General features: G+C 36.3%; 1 protein-coding gene across 1 annotated transcript in view; it reads left to right on the top strand.

Annotated features, from left to right (window-relative positions):
• Nucleotides 1-24,758, top strand: part of GABRA1 (gamma-aminobutyric acid type A receptor subunit alpha1) — a 38,959-nt gene that overhangs the window by 10,109 nt on the left and 4,092 nt on the right. The window contains exons 3-7 of the mRNA XM_075057058.1: nucleotides 3,852-3,919; nucleotides 9,679-9,899; nucleotides 11,529-11,611; nucleotides 16,227-16,370; nucleotides 22,093-22,245. Coding sequence (XP_074913159.1) covers nucleotides 3,852-3,919; nucleotides 9,679-9,899; nucleotides 11,529-11,611; nucleotides 16,227-16,370; nucleotides 22,093-22,245 — 669 coding nt within the window. The remainder of the gene's footprint in view (nucleotides 1-3,851; nucleotides 3,920-9,678; nucleotides 9,900-11,528; nucleotides 11,612-16,226; nucleotides 16,371-22,092; nucleotides 22,246-24,758) is intronic.

Below are 24,758 nucleotides of genomic sequence, written 5' to 3' on the forward strand. Positions count from 1 at the left end.
TTGTAAACAGTAAAATTACAGTAGTTGATGTTGACTGGTGCTTTCATAGCTATATGTGGATCAATTGCTTGAGGCTGTCCCCCAGAGTGTCTAGGTGTGGTTGCTGTTTTGCTGATTAGTAACTACTTGGACCTTATGGTTGCCTTATAGTAAAACTAGTAAGTTGTTAATAATTTCTTTGGGTTTTTTACTGGAATTGTTACCTGTTCTACAGATATCACTGTATTACTTAGTCCTGGTTCCTGAGACACATGTTATAGTGAAGAGACATGGCTAACATGTCTTTACAACTGATGGATTTATCCTCAGCAGTCCCATCAGCTCCTGACCTGAGCTTTTGTTCAATGACTTAGAATTTTCCCTAGTTCTTAGGGATATTGTGAAGGTTTTGAATATAGCTCAGGATTTGAGGTTCCTGAAAAATGCATTCTGAGCATTTGAAGCACAGTTTAAGCCTTCCCATGGTAATCAAGCTGCAAACTGAACATGGTTAACCTTGATTCTAAATATATATCCCAACTGTATGAGTAAACACATGTCCTGTGCAGGAGTGACTCACAACTTCTGAAGCTCTTAACAAAGCACAGTTGAATCATCTAATTAGTAAAACAGTAAACAAAAAATTCAAAACTTCCATATGGCTTTGGAGGGCCTAATCTTTTTCTGTGTGTTCATACACACTTCTTCCTTGCTCTTGAAAGTAAGGTGCATATTAAAGAAAAAAGAAATAATTTGGTGGTGTGTAGTGGTTTTATCTGGATTTGAAGAGACCTGGGATTAGATGCTCTGCAAAAGTGTCATCAGTATGAAGATAACACAATCTCTTCTGAGTTCACAATCTGAATCTTCTATTATTACTTATGACTTACATGCCACTTAAATTATCTTCAGTGCTATATAGGTATGAAAGGCATCACTCATTTTTCCACTCCCTTGGAAATCTTCCATCTTACCGCCAAAGCCTTTAGTTTCCATTTTGTGTTTTTAAAGTGATTTCCTTAAGCCTCAACCTCTCTACTATGACCATATGTCTCCCAAAACTAGAATTCAGGATACCACTACATGACATGCCACTGATTCAAAGAGCATATTCTGTGTTTGTGCAAGGTAAATCAGTTAGCTATATTATATTAAATAGAGGCTCACTCAGAGCTGGGACTATGAGTTTACACCATTAAGGGATGAATGCATTGTCCCTGAAGAGCTTCTAGCATCTTCTGTCTCCTAACGACACCAGAGGAAGTGCCTCAATGGAAAGGAGGTGGAGAGAGGGGAGTCAGGATGAAAGATCTTTTAAAGAATCATTTGAGTTTCACTTTTCAATATGTAAAAGGCTAATAGGTTTAATGATGATATTAGTTTCTCAGTCTTAAGAAAAGGTGATTCAGTAGCTGGAACTTAAAGAATCCATTCAAGCGATGTTTTACTGGACCTTGTGAAATCTCCATCTTCTTTTTTTTGCCAGCCATTTCATACAAGACCACAGCCTCTTGAACTTTTGTGAAAGTGATGGGCTGAAAGAGACAATACTTTTTCTTCCCAGCCAAGTGATTTCTCATCAACCATATGCTTCTTCCAGTAATAGAAGGTTAAATTCTCACTGTGAACTTACTTTAAGTCCAGAGCCAATTAGATGTCAAGAGAATACTTAAATTTATTTAAGTCATTTGAAAAGCTTGTAAACAATGATGAGGTCACACATTAATTTCACTGGAAAGCCAAGGAGGAAATTTCACCTATCCAATGCTTTTGTCAATAGTCACTGTAGTTTGTACGCGTCTCAGTCACAGATAAAAAGAACAAAAAGTACATTATTAGGCATTTCAGCCACATCATAATATTTTACTTTCTGTGATTATAAAAAATACATTGGAAATTTCATCCTTTAACTTTTTTTATGAGTCCTGAAGATTACTTCTGCTACCACCTAATTTTTGAATTAACTTGCTAAAGAATACAAATGTCATTCAGTACATTACTAGAATGACAGTAGAATCAGCTCTAATATTACATCTTGATTATTGCTGTCTCACAAAAGGAGATATTTTATTGTATATATATTAAACATTTATATAAACTGCTTACATTTATATATATTTAGAAGTTGTAGACTTTTTTGAAAGTGAAAAACCTCTGTGTGCATTGTAGAACACTGATTCTTGTTAGAACTTTTGTACCAGATACAGAAATGTATATTGTTACTGGCTGCTTAACCTTGATTCCTTATTTCACTTCTGTTCTGACAGAACTTTCTTGTCAGATGGAACAAATCATATTTAAATAGTCCAAAGTCTTCTGAAATCAGAAGGTTGTATTAAATTAGTTATTTAATTTAATTCTTTTACAATATTAAAATAACATTATACAGATAGCTACATATATACATTTCTTAGGCTTACGAAGATTTTTTGCCAGCTGCATGTCTTTTGTTTACTATACATGTACTCTTCTGTCAGCCTCTTTTCTTCAGGATTACTTTTAATATTTCAAATTTCTGAATTTATTTCTTTTTTCAAATTTATTTGAGAAATGTATCACTTTTTCCACATTTGAAATTTCTACCCCAAACCACACGCTGGCTTGTATAGCACTACAGTAAATGTATTCAGACTTACATCACTGTAAATTCTGAAAGCTGATGGGGTTAGCTCCACTCAGCACTGTTTGGATTTATGCCTCCAGGGGGTGTTACTCCTTGCAGCTGTATTTAAATCAACAGAGTTATTTTGATATATGCCATCCTGGGTAAATATTCTGTGATGTGTGGCCTAGAAAATACCAGTATGTTCAGAAGTGACTGATAGTCGGTGCGTGTGTAGAAGGGGAGGAGAGGAAGGGGGGAAGTTAAGCTTGTGTGTCTCTCAAAGGGACTTTTAAGAGTAGATCAGCGGAAGCCAGATGTTTGGCTCTTTCTGGAAATCAGCACCATTTTAGGTATCTCAGACTCGGCATTTGTGACCACTAAAATCATTAGATTCCTCTGAAGTGGCCGAGGGCATTGTGCCATGGAGCAAATTTGCACCCTTGAAATCACAAAGAAGTCTAGCTTTATGGTATAGCATATACATATAATCTCTGTTATGTACATGTTATAGATTTCTGAATTATTATTTATATTAATCTATCATTGAGGCTTATAAAACAAATCTGGTAGTTTAAGGGAAATCTAATGTTAGTGCCCATATCAATTTAAAAAGAAATCTAAACCATTTACAAACCATAACATTTATACGTATGTAAAAAATTGTATTAGAGATATTAGCTGATATCTATTTGGAAAAGTTTAACTCCTTTTTGTTTATCCCAATTAAGGGTAACACAGCCATTTCTAACTCATGCCAATAAAATATCTTCATGTTTTTATACACGGTAATGTATTCTCTCTCTTTTTCTTCTATGTTCCTGTGTCTCAATAAAAAATACATAATTCATCAGCTCAGGGTTAATTATTAGAGACCTTCATTCAGCTTGCCCAGAAACATTGAGTACCCAATGAGACTTTTGAGTACTGTGTAAAATATTCAGCACTGCTTATGTTGTTGGACAAGAGGATTTATTAGTCAAAGAGTGAAAAGATTTACACAACAGCGGAACTATGGCTGCTGTGCTGGGGCATCACAAGCCATGTCTCAAAAAGCTCTGTAGAAACACTAATATAAAAATTGTTGCTGACAATATCGACTGTGAAATTACATCTAGAAGCAATAAATTATGAGGACTGTATTGTAGACCAATTTTAGAATGGCTAATCAAAGCCAATAATTTTTCTATTTATTGTGAGAATTGGTAGTGGTTAGATCTAATGAAGACTGTTGATAGACACTCACTGTCCTAATTTCCTGCTTCATCAGAGCGTGTAACTGAAGTGAAGACTGACATCTTCGTCACCAGTTTTGGGCCTGTTTCAGACCATGATATGGTAAGTGATGGCCTGTATTTCTACAGCATTCATTTTCTCTGGTCTTTTTAATTTGGAGGATGAAAGATCTATGCAATAACTTACTTCTTTTAGGGCTGGGCTTTTTTTAAACCCTTGATTCCAAAATGCTGCCAGCTTTTATGTGCAACCATTCCTGCTAGCTGTGACTGCATTTAAGTGCCCTGAAATTAGCAGCCTCAGTGACTTTAATAATGTGTTTTAACAGACCTTATATTTGCTACATAATATGTTATGAAATGCATTAGGGTTTGGATCCATATTCTTCTGAGGATGATTGCTCAGGTCCTTGCTGGCAATCACTGATCCAATTTGCTAAGAAAGATCATCATCTTAAAATGCAATTAACACTTATGTGTACAGTGTGACATCCGTACTGTCTAACCTGTATTTTTACATTAAAAGCTACTGATCAATGGGAAGTGACTTTCCTAGATCTTGGTTGCTGAAAGAGAAGAGAAGATTAATGAGAGAATTAGTGTCACTCCTTTATGGAATGAACATTAAAATCAAATTGCTAGGTAACTGCAGGGGATGGAAAAGTTCAGAAAACTGAATGAAGATGTTGTGAGCCCTGGTCTTAAGAGATATTTAAAATTGTGTAGAAATACAGATAAGGTACTTGAAATTTTGCATATACATGATGTCTTCACAAGTAGGTTGTTATTGACAGGGAAAGCCTAGTCTACAGCTACTAGTATCTGCTGGATCCCTTGTTAGGATGAATGCTGGAAACATCCTCATTAATTTAAACAAAGAAAACAGTTCAACCTTGTAGCTGGCTACACTTAGCTAAATACATTCACCAAAAGAAAGTTCCATTTCTTACCACAAAATTGTCAGTTGTTTAATTTGAACTAAAACTGTAGACAGGCCTTAAACACCAGGTTATTAGAAATTTCTGATTACACAAAACAATGTTAAGGGATGGAATAACAGAGAAAGTAACTTTTACAAGATAGTTTATTTTCCTAAATGAACTTTATGCAAAGACACCATTTTCCTGATTGCTGGGAAAACAGCATTTATAAAACTACAGTCAAATTTATGTTTGCAACTGATGCCATGATATTTAAATGAGAATGAATAGCTTGGGCAGCACAGACTTTTTGACCAGTCATTCTGCTGAGAAGACCTGCAGTAGAAGGGTAATCCAAGGAAACAGCTAGACTGGTGACTTGTCTCCTCAGCACATATCTCCAATACTGAGTACTATATATACAATACTATCTGAGTAATATATGTACCATGAAGAAGAATTTTAAAAAAATCATTCAATGACTTCTGCTTTTTTGTTCTGCAATAATTTTGTGAAATTACAATGTTTACCTGCTACTCTAAATTATACATTAAAAGAGGGGAGATTCCTTGGAATAAAGATTGGTAGAAGCCACTGACATCCACCATTTGTATTCTGGTAATTGGTTCAGCAAAACACTTCATCTTGCTTTCCCATTTCTGTCTTGAAATAGGTAACCAATCACCACTGGACAAACTGAAAACTTCAAACACAGTCATGTGACTAAAATTTTTCTTTTTTTTTTCATTTAATAGCTTTGAATTAAAACTAGCAGCTGCAGTTTGTAAGTGATCTGAGGCTGCTTCATTTTTGCAGAGACCTGTCTTCTGGGGACAGGACTCTTATTAATTTCCTGAAAATTAATGTAATTTAAAGTATTGGGCTGGACATACATGCTTGTGGGAAGTGAACAAAAAAAGAGTGAGAGAGATATATATGTGGGTAAATGTATGCTTTGTATTAATATTTATTAGAGTTGTTTTCTATAAGTCAGCTGGCTAAGCTACTGTTTGCTCTGTTGAATCAGATTTACTAGAAAACTCCAACAGTGAATGGCAGTCTAATAAACAAATGGACATGGATGCTTTCCTACATGTAGACATAAGTTTAGAGTAACTGATAGGCCTGATGAATTATATGGGACTATATAATGTTTGGACTTCAGCAACTACTTACACTTTGTAGTTTCAGGTGATTTAATTATTAAGTAGAAGGTAAAGCTAATTTGACATTCCTAGGACAAACTGATATTTCTGTGGAAATAGGGTTTTAAGGAAGAATAAAATAGTGAAGCCAAAAATAACCTACTTTCAGAATTAGGAATAGTTATATTTGAAAATAAATTATTGACTTCAGCTGTAAGTCAGTATAGCTGAATTACTATAGCATAAGTGATCACTACCTACAAAAAAAAACTCAAAAATAATTAAAACCCCATACTACATTGGCTCCTGATTTTCACTTAGTTAAACAGGAGAAAGAATTCATCAGTCTCTTAATAAAGCTTGTGACCAAGAAACACACAGGCAGGTGTTCATATGTCTTGAAAACTAAGGAATTACACCAAAGTATTTAGTGGAAAACTCCTACTCACCTCCCCTAAAAAGTAATGTGTGTGCAGCCTACTCATGCTAACTCTTTTGCTTAAGGAAGTGTGAAATCAGAGACAGAAAGAGAAAATGAAGAGCTTACCAGAATATGAAGTTTATATTCATTTCAATGTACATTTAATGCAAAGTCCTCTGTGCATACTACAGGTTGGTTGTAGACACCATTATTTGAGGGCTACCCCAAATTTGCTCCAGTGAGCAGATTTACAGTAAGCGTAGACAGGAGTGTGGGATTTGGTCACAGGGAGGCCTCGCAAGCAGCTGTACTGGCACACTGAGGGAACGATGCGCTGCTCTCTGAGCCCAGGACTGATGGCTGGGAACTGGCAACGAGCTATTCCAGCTGATGCCATATGTTACGAAACTACAGTCACAGTGAGACATCAGCATACCTAGACCATCTGTTTGCAGGAATCCAATGAGGCAGTTATATAGATAGTAGGTTGATATATCAGGGAGTACATGGTGTTCCTACCCACTCTCAATACACTCTTTTAAGAGCAGCATAGATATAACCTGTTATTCTATAAAGAGAATGTCTTGGCTTGTTCTTAAACTTGTGAATAAAGTTAAACAGGAAAAAAGCACTTTTTAAAATAAAAACATCTTTTTTTGGAAGAATTTTGTAGGTTTTCAGGCATGTTCTCTCAGATGGTGGATTGAACTAATTAACAGATAACTGGCTATTCTTACATGACTATCATTTTTGTGAAATTTTTGATGTATATTATTTGGAATAAGAAGCATTTTAAAATTAACTTTTTTCATAAAGACAGAATATTTTTTTCTAGTAAACCTTCATTCCCACTGCTTCTGTACTGTAAGCTCTTCAGGAACAAATTTCTATCTTGCTACCTTCCTGTACAGCACCTCGTCTGATGTAGACCAACCACAGTGTGGTCTACCCTGTGAATAAACAGTCTCCAGGGAGAGGTATCAGATGAGCAAATTAGAGAACATTTAAGTCAAAGTGTTCAATGGTATGTATTCAATACCATACAACTTATTGCCAAAGTGCAGATAGGAATCTTCTTTCTTTCACTGCACACTAAGGACTGGAGAGCCTCCAGTGTGGAGAATTTATTCCAAATTTCATCTCACTCATACGTTTGCACATACACCGCTGCTGTAGTACATGGTTTGGAGAAAATCCTTCTGTTCCTTTGTTCTGTATGGCACACTCCTGTAGAAGAAGCCCTAATCAGAGTATCTGATGATTTGATCTTAAAGATCAGCTGTCTGTCAGGATTCATTTGAGGAGAATTATTGTACATGTTAAAGTGGGTAGTGAAAGCTAAAGAGCTGAGACATCTCAGCCAAAATGAATTCATCTTATATGGTGCAACAGCCTGGGATAGAGAAAGATTCAGTCTGTGCCAGGCATGACCTGTCAGCTACTTTTTAATTGAATTTTATCTTATGCTGTCAGGTCCCTTATCAAATCTCTCAGAATTCTTGTTCTTTTCCAGCGTAAGAACCTTGTGTTCGCATAAAGTGAAGAACCAGACTCCCTTCTCTCAACTTGTACCACCTCCCACTCACCTCCTCCTTTGCAGTTGAAAGAGATAAAAAGGGAATGGCTTACATGCACACTGAACTGATGTCACCTTCTGGGCATGTCTTTTACCTTTCCCATGTGTGTAGGAGGAAATTTTCTTTGGAGTTAGTAAAACATGGAACAAATCCAATATTTTAATGCCATCTACTGCCTTTTAAATCTCTTTCTCTCGTGCTCTGCTGCACACCTGGGACAAGATTTTGCACACAGTTCAACCTAATGCCCCAACCCAGCACAATTCTGACCAAGTACTTGGCTGTAAGTGCAGAACGGCTGTCACTGGGACTGAACAAATCCACACTTCAGCAGCTCACTGAGCACATGATTAAAAAACGATGGAAATACAATTAAGTATGCACCAAAATGATTCACAGATCTGGGATGTAAAAAAACCAAACCAAACAAAAACCAAAACCAAGAAAAAAGCCCAAACCCGAACAAACCCAAAGTAAGAACATCCCATGGAACTACAACATTTCCATGTCCACAAGAAATTTATTTAGGGATTTCATGCCCTAAACCCAGGAAAAACACACCACCAATAAGAATCACCATTCTTACTTGCTGATAGTTGCGCGAGGAATAAACAGCTCACACTTGCTTATGTTGTACGGAGTGTTGCCATTTGTTAAAAGAAGGTCTAAGGGAGTCTGCCCCAGAGAGATTTTGCACACTCATTCCAGAATGTTTACTAACACATTCCTTGGGGCAGCTCTTTTCCTTATAGCTGTGTGTGCCTTCACACACAGGAATTCCCTTTATTTTAGGATTTGCCATCTCTATTGGCAGGAGACCTCAGCAAAGGTTCAGTTTCTCAGCCAAATGGTAATTTTGAACAGTGTTTGGATAGCTGCTTTTGATGTTTATCACAATATCATAGCCATGAATGACAGGATAATCCCATACTGAACTTTCATGTTGGAGTGGAGTTTTTCCCTGGGAAAATATTATACTATACTGCATCCACAGGAATTTTTCACACTTTCACTCCACATACATCTATATTTTACATATAATACCCAAACATATTTTTCCTAATTTCACCCTCTCCCTCTTAACTTTGTTCCTGTTGCTTTGTAACAAATAATTCTTTCATTTCGTAGTGAGTGTTGGTTATTTTGATTCTCCCCATGTACAATGAGTCAGCCACTGCATCTCTTCCCCATTGGCCCAGTCCTTGTATAACCAAACTATAACTCACGGTTCAAAGCTGTCCTCTGCTTGTGCTCTCTGTAGTCCAATGATTTGGCCCAGTGAGCCATTCCTCGTCTTGTAAATCAGACCACGTAATTTTAGTGAACTGTGAACTTTTTGCAGGTTGGCTACATGTTTATGCTAATGAGACACTTAGAACAAAAGGCTCTAGTAAGACCCTGTCTCACTAGGCTTGTTTTATTCTGAGACATAATCTTCCTGTGCTACGCATACTGGCTACATATCCACAGCTTCAAATTACAGTTTTATGGAAGGTGAAGGAAAAGTGAGAAAAGGGTGAATTGTGTTGTTTCCACTACATTATATCTCAAATTCTTGTCTAACTTTTGATGTACTATTCTCCCTAACATTTATTCTGTTGAACACAGTAACGATGTTGTAACTGCTTAATAACCAGCTTCAGGTACATTGTAAGTAATATAGAGAATAAACGTTCTGATAATTACTATTTCATTAATAGTCATCTTGCTTCTAGGGAACGGTAAGAATGTACTTATCAAGTTCTCATATTGCAACATATGGCATCATAAGTGTTTCCCTTTTTTCTGAATTGATGTAGGAATACACTATAGATGTATTTTTCCGTCAAAGCTGGAAAGATGAGAGATTAAAATTCAAAGGACCTATGACTGTTCTCCGGTTAAATAATTTAATGGCCAGCAAAATTTGGACACCTGATACCTTTTTCCACAATGGAAAGAAGTCAGTGGCTCATAACATGACGATGCCAAATAAACTATTACGAATTACAGAGGATGGGACATTGCTATACACAATGAGGTGAGCCCTAAAATATTATATCCTTCATTTAGTTTGACAATTTAACTTGTTAAAGCATCATATTTTCCAAACAGAAACAGGTTCCTTTCTGAGCATAATTTGATTTCTGCTTAGTAATTATTTTCGCAATAGGCCATGGAATGACGGACAAACTGAGGCATTTGCAGTGTTTATTTTTTTCCCCTCCTGCTGTGCTACCTTCACATTCCCCCTGGATGTGTCTTAGTGCTTGATTTTAAAAAGGTTCCTGTAGTGTTAGGAATCCATCAGTTTGCAGAGGACCTTAATTTGGAATTGCTTTCAAGGATTCCATCAGCCAAGTATAACAAAGCATGAAAGTTTAATATGTTCTAGACTACTAGATCGCGTACAAGGGATCTTTAATCTTTGGATCCTATAGAAAGCAGATTCTAAGAACTAGCAGATGCGCATGGAATTCACTGCCCATTCTTGATATTTCTTGACAGTCTAAAAATAGACATTTCTTATTCCATTCATAACAAGAAAAAAAATTCACTAAAGCATTGGAAAGTTAGGAAAAAAAAATATTTTTGTGCTGGCACCACTCTTATTGGAAATATATTAGTCTCTTCATGGATAACTGAACTTTAGCTATCCAGTTGTCAGCAGAGGAGTTAAATCCTTTTGAAATAACTATGATACACAGTCATGGAAACATTCTGGATTAAAAGACTGCAAATTAAACAATGAAAAAAAATGGTATGTCATCTCTACAGACCTACACATCCCCTGCTTATGTCTCCCATGGAATCAACCAAGTATAAAGCGATTCTGTTGACTTAAAGTCAAGATGGATAGCTCAGTACATAGGCAAACACTGAGTTTTCTTTTAACAATTTTAAAGATGTTTTTAAAAGCAGTACAAGTATTTGGACAAAACCAAGTCTCCAGGCTTTTGGGAGCCTGTCAAATATGTTCAATTTATTCCGCAACATTTTTCAAGACTGCCTAGGCTAGGGTAGAATCTGCTTGGCTGGTAGTTACACAAGTCCAAGTCAATTTTTCTTGTCTTCCTAAATGCTTGGCTCTTAGGGATTTAATCCACAAGAACACTATCTTGGCAGCACATTGTTCACGTATGTCTCTTTTTTTGACCATAACCATTTCTATTTGCTCACCTTCGCAAGTGCCTTAATGCAATCTTCTGTCCAGTATTCAAGTATTATTGTTCATTCCTTGCTGATGTCTGGTATGTGAATGTTTGTAGTTTATTTAATCTCTTTTATTGAGAAACACATTTGCACCCAAGCTGATAGCAATGAAATGATTTCAGCAAATGTCTGAGCATCCAGAGTGGGCCAATTTAACAATGGCACCAAGGAAACAATTTCAGTTGCTAATAGATTTTAACCCTCACTCCAACTTAGAAGTCTGAGCATGTCTCTGCTGTACAGTGAAACACGGTCTAGGGGCAGAGCCAGTCACACTGCTGTGTCTACACATGCCTGTCAGCACCCCCAGTCAGACAATTCAGGTCCAGTTCTAGCTGCTAATTAATCACATAACAGATATTATGCTATACTTATTCTGTGTGTCTTAATAGAAGTCTATTTGCTATTTCTATGAAACTAGAATAAATGTGTCCTTTTGCTCATTAATCCATTGTAGATTGACTGTGAGAGCAGAATGTCCAATGCATTTAGAAGACTTTCCTATGGATGCACATGCTTGCCCCTTGAAATTTGGAAGCTGTAAGTTTATTTTAAATTGAGGTTTCTCCCTCTTTAGGCCACTTTACAAAAGTATTTTGCAACTGAGAAAACCTCAAGGTTTTAATCTTGTGTATTTTTCACTTTTTTGGCAGGGTTGTATTTTTATTCTTATATATATTTATATTTAATATAATGAACCTCTTCGATGTGTCTTAAATATCCTCCTATGTCATGCCTGGACATTCACAAAAGAGAAAAATGACAGTGCTCTGAACATCTAGAAAAGTAGTTTGTCACATAGAGAATGATGTTAATCCTATAGTTGCTTTATTTTGTTAAGACCCCAAATTAATGTTAGAGAAAAGTAATACAGACCACAGATGACTGAATTGGTTTTAGGTGAAAGCAATTCCTCTACCATACTCTTGGCATGTTTAGAGCAAAATTTTGCCTAAGATTATAAAATATTCATATTACAATCATGCAACATTTCTAGAAGTGAAAAATCTCACAAATCTTCAAATAGAGTCCCACACGTTCAGCATTTGTAACCTTAGATTAGAGAACATACTGGACAAAATGTAATGTAATTGAAATCAGTGTAATAACTGACAAAGCTTTCTGTAAACTGAGACTTTCCCCCCAAAGTTTAATTTGAATAGCAACCAACCTGACACTGATATATTCAAACTTAGCTGAACGTAATATTTTAAAAAATTAAATATAGCTCCCCTTCAGCTCTTTAAGTAAAAAAAACCAGAAGAGCTATTTTACTCCAGTTGGTTCAACACAAATATGGAAGAAAAAATGCATGGAAGATGTAATAGTGTACAAATTGTTTCCTCAATGGCTATTTTTTTCTAGTAGAAATGGGTCGTTTCACTGATAATGGGTACTTAGTGGCTTGATCAATTTTAGAAGTCAACAAACAGAACACCCAATTCATTCTTCACATGGTAGCAGACAGAGTGATAATTTACTTTGGGCTGAGTAGCTCTATGTTTACCGTGAGAAGGGACTGTTGTTTTGTCTTTAAAGAGCTACTAGCCTCCTAGATAAGATTTAGAGAACACAAAGTTCATACAAACTTGGAATATAACTGACAAGAATAGTTTACTCCTTGAATGTTAAGTTTCCTTACAGGACTTCCAATAAATCTTTCCAAATCTCCTGTGAAACAGAAGGGGGCTGGGGGGAAGCCTTACTCCATCTAATAATAGGGCAAATAGCTGCAGTACATTCTTGATTAATAACAGGAGACCTGTGCACCTGAGATCCCAGTCAGATCAGGAGCGGTCACAGAATTGAATTTCTTTTGAAATGCACATTGAAGTGTTTACGCAGACTGCATGCTGGATCTGGGAGGTAGGAAGATGGCTAATCGTGCATAAAAGCTGTTAATTCAAAGTTAAACCATCAACAGTTTCTGAACAAACGTGAACTACTACACTGAATTTTTATAGACCTGATAAGACACCTATCACCACATCTGTGCATCACTGAGCCACAGCCTAAACGCCAGATATTCCCTAGTCAAAAAATCGTTCCTATTTTTTTCCTACATTGAGTTCTCTCTGGCCCACTGTGTCCCAGATTAGTGTACTCTTCGTTCACTAAGTGCATGGCTTTCCAGATTACTTAGGATCTTGCCTCAATTAAATGATTAAGAGATGCAGAAATTATGAATGAAAAGAGATAGATAATATGGATTTGAACTCCAGAACCACACCACAAGGTAAAAACAAGACAGCAAAAAGACATGCAAGTGTATCTGCATATCTTTTGTATCTAAATTGGTTTTCTTTTTATCCTGCAAATAAAAAAATCATAATATCCATAATTTTCTTAAGTTAACAAAGAAAATAAATCAGTGATATTTCTGATTGAAACACCATTTCTTACACTCAAGTCAGAGGTGATAAGTGGCATTCTAAGTTCAGAGTGCAGGTGTGGTCTGTCACCTTTTACAGGCTATTTTCATTATTTTTTTGTTTTGAACACTAACTGGCTATCATGCCAGTTGTCCGAAATGGGACCTAGCAAAACAAGTAACTCCAAATGCTGGGAAGGGCCATGCGACAAAATCAAGGAGTTTTCAGGGAAACTTTGCATTTCCCTACCGAATTCAGGTGAGCTTCTAATCTGGGATCCTCATGGGGAGGAGCTCCTTCTGTAACATGGTTTTACTGCAAACACTGCATGGGGAATATTCTCTCTCCCCTCCTTCTCATCAGATTATATGTCATAATTATCAGATTATAGAATATTCGTCTCAATATTTAGTTACTGATATAAATAGAAATATCTCCCATGGGATAAATGGCTGGACCCAAGCAAGATATGAAAATGGGACTCACTGTTGTATGCAGAAAAGAAGTTATTATATTTAATTGTGACTTTTTCAGTGGGAATCATATTTAAATACATTGGGGAGATTTCTGTCAAACAACTAAAGCAATTCATTACAATCATCTTAATGGACTGAAAAAATTACTGAAAAAGACATTTAATTGTCATGAAAGCCATGCTTTAAGTGCAGACTACAATATTACACTTAGTAGCTCCCCAAGGTGGTGTTTGCCCAGCTCTGTTTGTTTTGGATAAATTGGATAAGAGTTTCTCCATGTCCTCCACTGTTACTCATCACTTGTTGGAGCTGGATTCAGAAAAGCCTCATGCTGAAGGAGTTGCATGTATCCTATGGACTCTGCCCATCCTGTAGAGGCCAATAAATGTTTGACCCAGCTCCAAGGCTAAAGTGATTTGCCAAAATAGCAGCTTAAGCTAGAGGTTATTCCAATGCAAATTCAATGTGACAAATGCTAAAGAGATTCTGGAACAACAAAAAGCCATATGTTGGCAAAACAAAATCAGAAAGGCAGATGCTCTCCTCAGCTCTTGCCACAAAAATCTGATTGTCGGTTTAAAACTAAGGCCACTCTGGAAAGCAGCAGTGATAGGAGCAAAAGGCTGTGTTGCTACTTATGCAATATCTGAACTGGAAGCTGAGGATGGAAGCTGAACAGAGCACCGAATCTGGCAGTCAGAGGGCAGGGCAAGCTCCTTTCCAGCACTGATGAGTGTACTCCCTTCCCTCTGACCCAATCCAGTGGTTCTCAGCAGCTCAGAAAATCAGTCCGCTCTCTTCCAAACTACTCTCGCGCTCCAGAACAAATTGAATGCTTGAAAATTAATATTATTATTGCCACTCTTTCTTTATGTGACTAGATTAGTAAGCCAATTCTTGTACTTACTGTGACCATTATTTTTAAGGTCAGAATTATTAAGATGTAGATTTCCATTTACCATTGATTCTCAGAAGCAATGTGTATGTTGCAGTGCTTGGGGAATAAGAAGTCTGAGGGTAAAAGCACCCTTCTGCTTCAATAATGCAGGATCAAATGCCACGCGATTAATTTATCAGCATACTGCATCCGACACCACCTCTTCGATTGCTGTTACCTCTTACATTGATAAGATAAAATTACTAACTCACAAATGAGGTCAAGTGAATCACATTCCTCCTTTTCCTTTCCTGCTTGCCAGTCCTGAAAAAAGGGAAAATCTCATCCTGTAGGTAGGAGTCTAGTGCCGTTTTATATGCCCTAAGATGTCTCATCTGGCTTCCAGCTGCCTTTGGTGGGTGCAAGATTTATGTAGGTTCTGATCACACATGCAGTCCCATACATGTCTTGGATACTCATGTGTGAAGAATGGCACTAGGTACCTCTATGTAAACAACTAATTCCCACCCTAACTTCTCAGAGCAAGAGCTGTCAGACTCCAGACTATGCAAAATGATGAAGAATTTTACTACGGGACTAAGATTAAAAATATTTATATATAGTTTGATTCCTGAAATAATATAAATAACATACTAATAACAGCACAAAACACCTGGATGACTTATGTAGTATGCTACTGAATTATTTATATAACATACTAGACTACTTAGGTTTGGAGAGCCCACAGTGTTTTTCTTGCTTTGTTCACGACTCAAATAAATGTGAATTGGAGTGTGAGCATTTCCCAGTAATAACTAAAGCAAAAAAATAGATTAATTGTGATTTAAGCTCACTCAAGCCTAGGCAGCCTCAGAAATGTCTGCTATGCCTGTTATACAGCAAGGACAGTGTGAGGGGGGGATAACCAAATGGAGAGCTCTAGCCAGGCTGATGATGATAAGATCACTGAAGCCACTCTTAGGAGGACTTATTTTCTTACAGTGGCCCAGACAACACCACACTATGACAAATTGGAAAGACTGCAACTCATCTTTCTTGATAGTAGTTGAAAGTTAGAAAAAGAGTTGGAGTTCTCGCATGACTATGGAATTCCACATGTCACTCTCGCTTCTGGTTACTCAGATTTTACACAGATAGGAGCCATGTAGGGGAGAGAAAGATTTTCATGCCATTGAGGACCAACTTTAATCCCGCCCTGCAGCAGATATTTAGCTAATCGTTGTGTGGATAGACCTATAAAATCAACTATATTTCCCATAGATAAAAAGTTCCAGTAAGCTAGTTGTGGGTTTCTACAGATAATTAAGGAGAATTTAATATTCAAACTACTGCTCAAAACATTGTTCTGATAAAGCCATAGGGCAATAGAAGGTGCAAAGCTGAAATGCGGTGTGTTTCTTTTAAATTAGATGCTTACACCAGAGCAGAGGTTGTGTATGAATGGACACGGGAACCAGCAAGGTCAGTGGTTGTGGCTGAAGATGGCTCTCGATTGAACCAGTACGATCTGCTTGGACAAACTGTGGACTCTGGAATTGTTCAGTCCAGTACAGGTCCGTGAAAAAGTTTTTTTGGGAAGGGTCATATTTAACTGCCAAGACATAATTTAGAGCAGGAAAAAAAATACAAAGACGAAAGAGTGACAGAGGTAAATTGCAACATATCAGGTTCAGATTAGGAAAACGTGACTCTGAAAAGATAACATATCCTGGGATTATTTTCCTACTTCAACTGGTGGGTAAAATATTTGAACAATTAAAAACCTTCCTATAGTGACAGATCTAGCCAGAAAAAAACGTAATTTACATTATAAAAAAGCACTCGTCATATCCTTATTAGTGTACCTACTTAGTATATAAGCTTAAAAAAATAGTATAAGAATATGAGTCCTCAAAGATCTTATTCCTGGAGGCAGTGAAACAAGTTGCTAAAAGCAAGCATATAGTCTCTCAATGAGGTATTTAGAAAGTGAAGAAAATATGTAATCAAAATAAAAACCATCTGGAACATCCAAACAGGATTTAGGTGTCTCAATGTTAGCACCAGCTTTAACTCCAAAACTATTAATGAGATACAGAAATATAGGCGACATTTATAGTATTATATACCTGCAACCTTGAAGCTGGCTAAAAACCTTTGCTTTTTCACTTTGCAGTGTTTGTTTCAACATGTAATTTTTTTTTTTTAATAATTTGGAAGGGGCATGAAGACCTAAATACAGTAAGAAACTGAGCATTGGGCATGAACAAGAGCTCAAAGTGTTGACTAGATTGACTGTTCAATGGACCAAAAGAAGCACTGCATTAGAAGAAGTAGTTGTATTGCTTTGAATGTGCTCAAAGTTGTGACTGGACTAGAGAAGTACGCTTATACCTGCATAAACCAAACTTTCTACTATGTCATCTAATATGTCATTTGTAAAGTCAATGAACATTTAAGGAAAAGTGAGTCACTTTAAGGTGAACCCTAATTTATGTCTGATTTTTTTTATTTAGCTTGCCAAAATACATTCATATGCTCTATTAAGCCAGCAAAATTTCTCACAGAAAAAGTTTCTAGTGGACTGATATTCAGGTTACTGCTTGGAAGCTTCTGTTTAGTTGATATAATCATAAAAGAAGTGCGATGGCAGTAATAAGGACTTTGCATAAGAACAATATCAACACAATTGCTCCCATAGATTCACTGCTTCCTTTATTGAGCACAGAGGCACGCATCAGACAAGTAAAAAGAAAAGGGGAGAACTCTTGGCCTGGCCACAGCTGGAAATGTTGCCATTGACTTTTGTGGAGCCAATAATTCACCCCAGCTGCCCTTGTGCTGAAAAGTCAATAGGATTTGTGAGGCACTGCAAGGATCTCAAGCTCTTTGCTCTTTCTGTTCCAAAGCTACTCACTCAGAGAGACCTTGCCAACCTGTGTGCCTGCCCTTCTGCGCTCATCGCCAATTCTCTGCTTGCTGGATGCATTATAAGGGCAGCAGGATAATCAGAAGAGACTCATAAGCTTGGGAACATATCTAACCCAAATAGATAATACCAGATATAGCTCAGGGTTATTAGATAGCAATGTGAGAAGCACTCTATGAATTGTTAAGAAAGGCAGATAATATATTTTTAAACAGAACTGAAGGCAAACATAAGCAGCATAAAAATTCTTCATGCATTTACATGAAGAAACAAAATATTTTGTTTTGCCCATGATATTTCATAGGTTTGAGTTCTGCCTCATTTTTCTACCTGAAGAAACACTTTACCATGCCTGTCTATAAAGTTAAATACAGTAAATATTTGCTGAAATAAAGATGCTATTGTCTAGATACAGAAAAACATTGCAAAGATGGTTAAATACAATGGTTAGCAAGACTAAAGATAAGCCCATTAAAGAATCTTTTCAGTACCAAACTTGCAATCCTCTTTAGTTACTACCTGATAAGAATATACGGTGGTGGAAGAAACACATCTGTTTCTTGCAAATTCAATGTCTCAAGGAAAAATTCTTCTTGATTTGCTTTGGAAAGGAAAATGCTTCGCCTTCCCCAAAATAATGGTGGGGGTCAGAAGTGGTTAATAATCACTTTTCTACCCATTCAGGTAGGTGGGCAGCTAGTCTCAACAGAATCCTCCAGCATATCTTTGTCCTCTCATCATCTCTATTTTAAGATATGACATATGTAATGAAAATTATGAAATCCATCCCTACTTTCAGAGTTGTGGATGATGGCTCATCTGACAAAATGACAAAAGGAATTGAAGGCAATCCTCACTTAAGAATTCCCAGTACCTTTATTAGGGAAGAAAATGAAGCTCTCGTGCAGCTGATTCTGTGGATCATTAGAGGAATCTACATCATCTTAGGCAATTTTAAGATTATATTTATAGTTGTCTGGAATTCCAGAGATGTATTTTCCAAGAATTTGGGTGTAACTGGGTTACTCTAAACATTCTCAAAACTATTCAATTATTTGGTGAATCCATGAAGTCCTTTTTTTTCCCCCCTTTCTTTCTTTGCCAGTAGGCCATCTGCTATCGTTATTTCTGAATCTAGAACAAGATAACTACCAATATTGATTTTTTTTTTTGTGACAAGAGAATATTGAAAGACTAAAACTTTTTAATAATATAGTTATGCATCTATGCTGGCAATGGAATGTGCAGGTACTACAGCCTTAAAGATAGTACTCAGTAAATGAAATAATTATTGTTGCTGCTATTTTGCTTAAGCAGAGAGTCCAGTCATCCATTTTTTTACTTGTATGTAAAATTCCTGTCCCTCTCCAACAACTGACTCACATTGACTGAGAAAGAGTTTAAAATTATCTTTTTTGTAAGCACCTTTGTCCTGATTTTGGCAGGGATAGAGTTAATATTCTTCTTTAACAGATGCTTAAAGGGCTCCTGCAAGTTTCTATTTACATGGAATTATTTTGCCACCTTGAAAACATTGCTTTGCACTGAGAATCATCAGGATTTACACTCACAATATTATTATTTTTTTTCTGATGTTCTGTAAATGTGCTGAGAGGACGCTGGTTTTAAGTTTTTCTGTTAGGTTACATGGCATAAGCAGTAAATGAGAAATACTTTGTTTTAAACTGATGGCAAGGAAAGCCTTACTTCCTACCTACAGTGATAGAAAAAGTATTATTATAGCTAAAAGTTAGTCCCCACCCCTAACTTTATGTCTGATGTGATGCACATTAATTTTTGGTGCTCACCTGATACACTGGGTTTATTACAAATAGTTTACAGAACACTGAGTAATAGGTTTGATGTAACTTTACTGAATTATCAGCTATTTTTTCTAGGGACACACGTTAGTTTATACCACCTGCGCATTTGGCTCCATTATTGTAATACACTGTAGAATTAAGGGCTGGTTAAAAACTGTAGCTACAGAAGTGTTGAGCACAGGCACAAACTCTTCCAGAGCACTGGAAGTATTCAAATGTGGACAATCATTTGAAACATTAAGTTAATATCGATGAAGGAGTTGTGTGACCACTTTTAAATGCTTCATATTGTGTAATACATATAAACTAATTTAAAATTCATGGAATAAATAAAATGAAAAACAAATTTATCTGCTCAACACAGTTATTTGTAGAAAACTTTAGGAACTCCAAGGAAGCTAAAAAGAAAGACCTTTCTTTCTAACTTCTTTGGATAAGAGAATAAAAGAATGTAAGATGCATAAGCTACAACTTGTGCCACAATTTGTGAAAGCCTAGCAATCAGACACTAAATACAGGAAATACTTTGCTCAAGAGCTATGTGAAAATTTAGCTTGTAGGGAATTTTATGGCTGAATTACAAACCTTTGAAACAGAATTACAGAGGAGTTGCTGGGAAGTTAGTGGTCAGCAGCTGTCATGAATGTGGCTATGCTTTTCTATTAAAGCAAGCCATAAAATGTGGGAAGCTAAAGATTCAGTAAATAACTGGAGTACTTTCATGTCTTGCAGTTATTTAAATAAATCTTGTCAAAGATCTGCTATCTTCTAATAAATAACTGCAGTCCGTTGGTACTTTGGAGACTTAGAAACATGGTTTTGCCTTGTAACTGAACTGTAGGCATTTTTCTAGGCCTATGCTTTGCCCAATTCACTCCTCATGGCATTACCTTTAGCTGACTTCTAGCTCAGACCTGCTGCAATGCTTAACAGATGAGAGTAATCCCTGTCTTTTTAATTGCCTTTATGCTTTGAATCTTGTTCTCATTTTCCAGAGGTTAAAAATACTTTGATAATTTAAGCAGCTAAATAAAGCTTCAGAGTACAGTGGTGTGTTCACTCTGTATTCTTAGCTTGCCATCTACAATCACTGAATTAATTCTGACATACCGTTGTAAGTATTCTGTATCTGATTGCATTAAAATAGCTTCCCACATCATATTTTAGTAGATAAAATTAAATTATTGGCTTTTCTAGCCGAGGCTGACACCCTTCATAAGATCATAATCCCTGGTACAGAGGAAAAGAAGGTTGTTTCAGTGAAAGTTAAAGAAAGGTGGGCAAAATTCAAGTAATAATGCCCACTCTAATATTTCTGCCAGTCCTATTTAAAAAAAAAACTTTCCTTGTGTATCCTTTACTTCACCTCTCAATTTAGAATTGATTCTCTTTTCCCCCTTTGCTACTGTCTTTTATATTGAAACATACCAGGAGTATTGTCACATCTTATTTATAAGCTTTCCTCAGGGTTATACATTGAGCAAGATTGTTCAAATGAATGTTCTTCTAGACTCTGAATTAAAGAAAAGGGCATTTGACGTGCTCGGTGCATAAGCAGTCAATGTCTAGACATAGTTTTTCAATCCAATTTAAGCTTTTCCTGTACAAGAGCAACTTTCTCTTTCTAGCTGCCTACATTTTAAAATAGAACAACAGTAATTTCACGTCATCTCTAATCTAGACAGAGGTTTCCATTCAGTTACATGTCCGCTTGTTTCTTTCCTAAGATAAAGTTTATCACATAACAAGAAGAATCAATCTAATCCAAAAAGAAGTCACAACAATAGGTTTTCCAATCTTTTGAGAATCTACTGTTTTTCAAAATCCATTTTCAATGATGTAAATAATGATCTGAAAACAAGGCATTATTTGCTGTGCTCTGGAAGGAAGGGTTTATAGAGTTATATAAATACATAAAGATTCCTTTCAATTGCAATTAGAATACCCAGCTCACATGTTTTTATAGCACCCAAAAAGTTAGTGCTAATGTAAGTGTTCTGTGTTATTCTTGCATTGTCCATTTACTTCAGGAGAGAATAATCATTTAGTGAAGTACTGAGTTAGTAGAACAGGAACACTTAATCTTCAGAGTACGTAAAGCACAGACAGTGGTAATGCAGACACAATCACATCAACAATTACATCTTGAGCCTGGCCCGACTGAAACACTTCTGAGTGCCTGTCTTGATTTAGTCTTTGTATGATGTTTACGTGTGTATATTATCGTGGTTTTCCATCTTCTAATGGAATAAGACTTTTCACAAGAGGCCTAAACAGCCACCAGTAAACATAGACATTCATTCACTACTCAGCAGAGATGAAAAGATATAAATTTAATTAGCATTTCCCAGAACTGTCTAGTTGTGTATTATTAGTGGAACTTCAGAACCTGCTTTATTAAATGTTTTCTTCAGAGCTGACCCAATTTGATCTGAGGACTCTTTTTTATAATAGGGGTGAATATAATGAAAAAATACTTTCTATAAAGCTCTCTAATTTGTATATTTATAAAAGCTTTAATGTTCCTGTTCTTCTTGTTTTTAGGGGAATATGTTGTTATGACTACACATTTTCATTTGAAGAGAAAGATTGGTTACTTTGTCATCCAGACTTACCTGCCATGCATTATGACAGTGATACTGTCACAGGTGTCCTTCTGGCTTAATAGAGAATCTGTTCCAGCAAGAACTGTATTTGGTAAGCAAGACCTACAAACCACTTGGCAATCATAAGCCAAACAAGTTTAAGAAATTTTATGGTAAAACTAGTTATGCGTTAACATGATATTGGAGAACACGAGCTTGGACACAGTGCAGTACACAATAGTTAACACATTTCATTGCAAAGATGTAGCAGAAACTGATTTAAGGTCCAAAGCTTCTAAACTGACTGTAAAAAGAGACCTGAACATTTCTTAAGCAATCTATTATGGTTCAACTTTTCCAAAACAATAAGTATATGAATAAAACATTTCTGACCATGGCAATGACATTCATGATGGGGATTGTCAAAAAGGCTTTAATCAATGGGTGTTGGTCATTTGACATCCTTAGGCCCTTTGAAAATTCTTATCTTAAAAATCTCTTTCATCAGTCCCTTAGTAAGGCTGCTGCTAAAGGTCTTCTGTTCAAATCAGTGACAATTTATTGTGCTTACAGTGGTGAATGGATGCACTTAATGAATGTAGTAAGAAGGCAATCTAAAGGACTCTTAAGTTTATACAGTTGGTCCCTAGTGTTTTAACCACAGCTTGCAAATGCTTATCTTAAAATTAGAAACAAACAACTAGCATATTCTTTGGAGATATTAATCCAAGTCAAGTACATAATTAAAAAAAAAAGTAACAACTCTTCAGTTAAGGAAAATAGAACCTGAGATTTCTACTACGTGACCTAGTCTTTTTTGTGATGTTCCGATGAGACACCTGAACACCTTTGGCAGGAGGAGGTGGAAGAACACACAGCCAAGTTGGCTTTTACACTCGTTTCCCTGCCTCAGGGCACAGCTGGGGCAGGATGCCATGGGCCCTCCTGCTTTGCTGAAGAGAATTTAGCCATTTACACTGGACATAGCAAAGACAGAGAGTCACAAGGCCTGATGTTGAGAAATGCAGACTCTGAAACTCTTGTTGAACAAGAGCTATTTTTATTGACCTTTTCTGGCATTCTTCACAGCTGTGCTTTAGTTTCCCAGTGCCTCTGGAAATGAATCACAACTTGCATAGCCTTAGACCTCACGAACCAAGTAGAGGCTTTCTGTTGCTGTACAGATGTGCATTTACAGAAGAATGGTTTAGACCACAGTATAATTAAATTTGATTTACATAATATTGTTTAGATTAACATCTAAAATTAGGTTTCAATTTTTATCATCAACTTCACTGAGAATTAACCTGGGACTTTTATGAGCCTCTGTAGTCAAAGCTATTGAAATCGTAACTATTTTACCTCTTTTTACACATGCCATTTAAAAAGAAACATCAGATCATCAGTTTGAAATGCTGTACTTCATTGTCCCTAGATGGAGAACAAAATTTCCTAGTCTCACAATGACTAATATGTAATACCACACAATGTTCAAGCTGCTATCTTCACAGGCTTGAGAACCCACACATTTCTGAAAGTTTTCCTTTCAGAAGACACTTTTTTAGTAAATAGTCTTCTGTTGACTCCGTCATTATGTATCAAGATAGCTTTTTCATTTCTTAATGGCAGTGAAACAACATTTCAGAAAATTTTGCATGATGTAGGTGCATACAAAAGCACAACTTAAATCTTTTAGTCCACTTAGTGCCACAGATAATAAAAACTATAAATCCTGTTTTGCTACTGTGTAAGAGAAACATAAGCTCGCTAGTAATGAGTCAAAGACAAGATTAGGCTGTCTTAGGGAAGAGAAATTCCTTCCTCATTAGGCACTAATAATTCAAGCTCTTTACACCAGCACATAAATACCTTGTTCGTTACTTGGCCTATTATAGACCACTGCACATTTTCACTAACACTCAGTGCAGCGAAGATGAACTCGCAAGACACATTCAATACGTGACATTGCAGTTGTGAAGGTAACTTGTGGACATGTGATTTGATGTAAATGTCTAAACCTGCACTTGTAGATTTTTTTTTTCAAGTAGCTGCAAGCAGAGTAAGTTCAATACAGTCCTGCTTTCTCTCGATGGCCAGTTAAGGGACAAGGTTGATCAGCAGTGAGAAGCTCTGGTATCAGAAATGCAAATTACATTATAGTTGTTCTTGCATAAATTCTTTGCTATTTTCAGGGCATTAGTGAATAAAGGGACAGAAATCTGTAAAATTATCAATTCAAATAAATGTAATATCACATAAAGCTTAGTACATTTGAGTATACATTTGAAGGAGCAAATATTGATACCAAATCAGCTGAATGAAAACAAGTTTTTTAGTTTTCCAGCCAAATATCTTAGAACTGTTGCAAGAAAGAACTAAAAATGTTAAATTGTTATATATCTGTAGGACAATTGGGCATGAATAAGGAACCGCAACAATGATTCTCCAAATACCAGGAGGCATAAAGTAGTATCCACAACTCAAAATATTATTACCATTCCAACTTTATCCGATTACAACAATGTCAAAGAATAAAGGTATAGAAGGTGTTTTGAAGATCCTGCAATTTCCACAGAACTTGAAATCTGATATCCTCAATTAGCAACTGAAGTGGAGAAGCTTATA

Source organism: Buteo buteo, chromosome 24 (genome assembly GCF_964188355.1).
Source record: "Buteo buteo chromosome 24, bButBut1.hap1.1, whole genome shotgun sequence".
Lineage (NCBI taxonomy): Eukaryota > Metazoa > Chordata > Aves > Accipitriformes > Accipitridae > Buteo > Buteo buteo.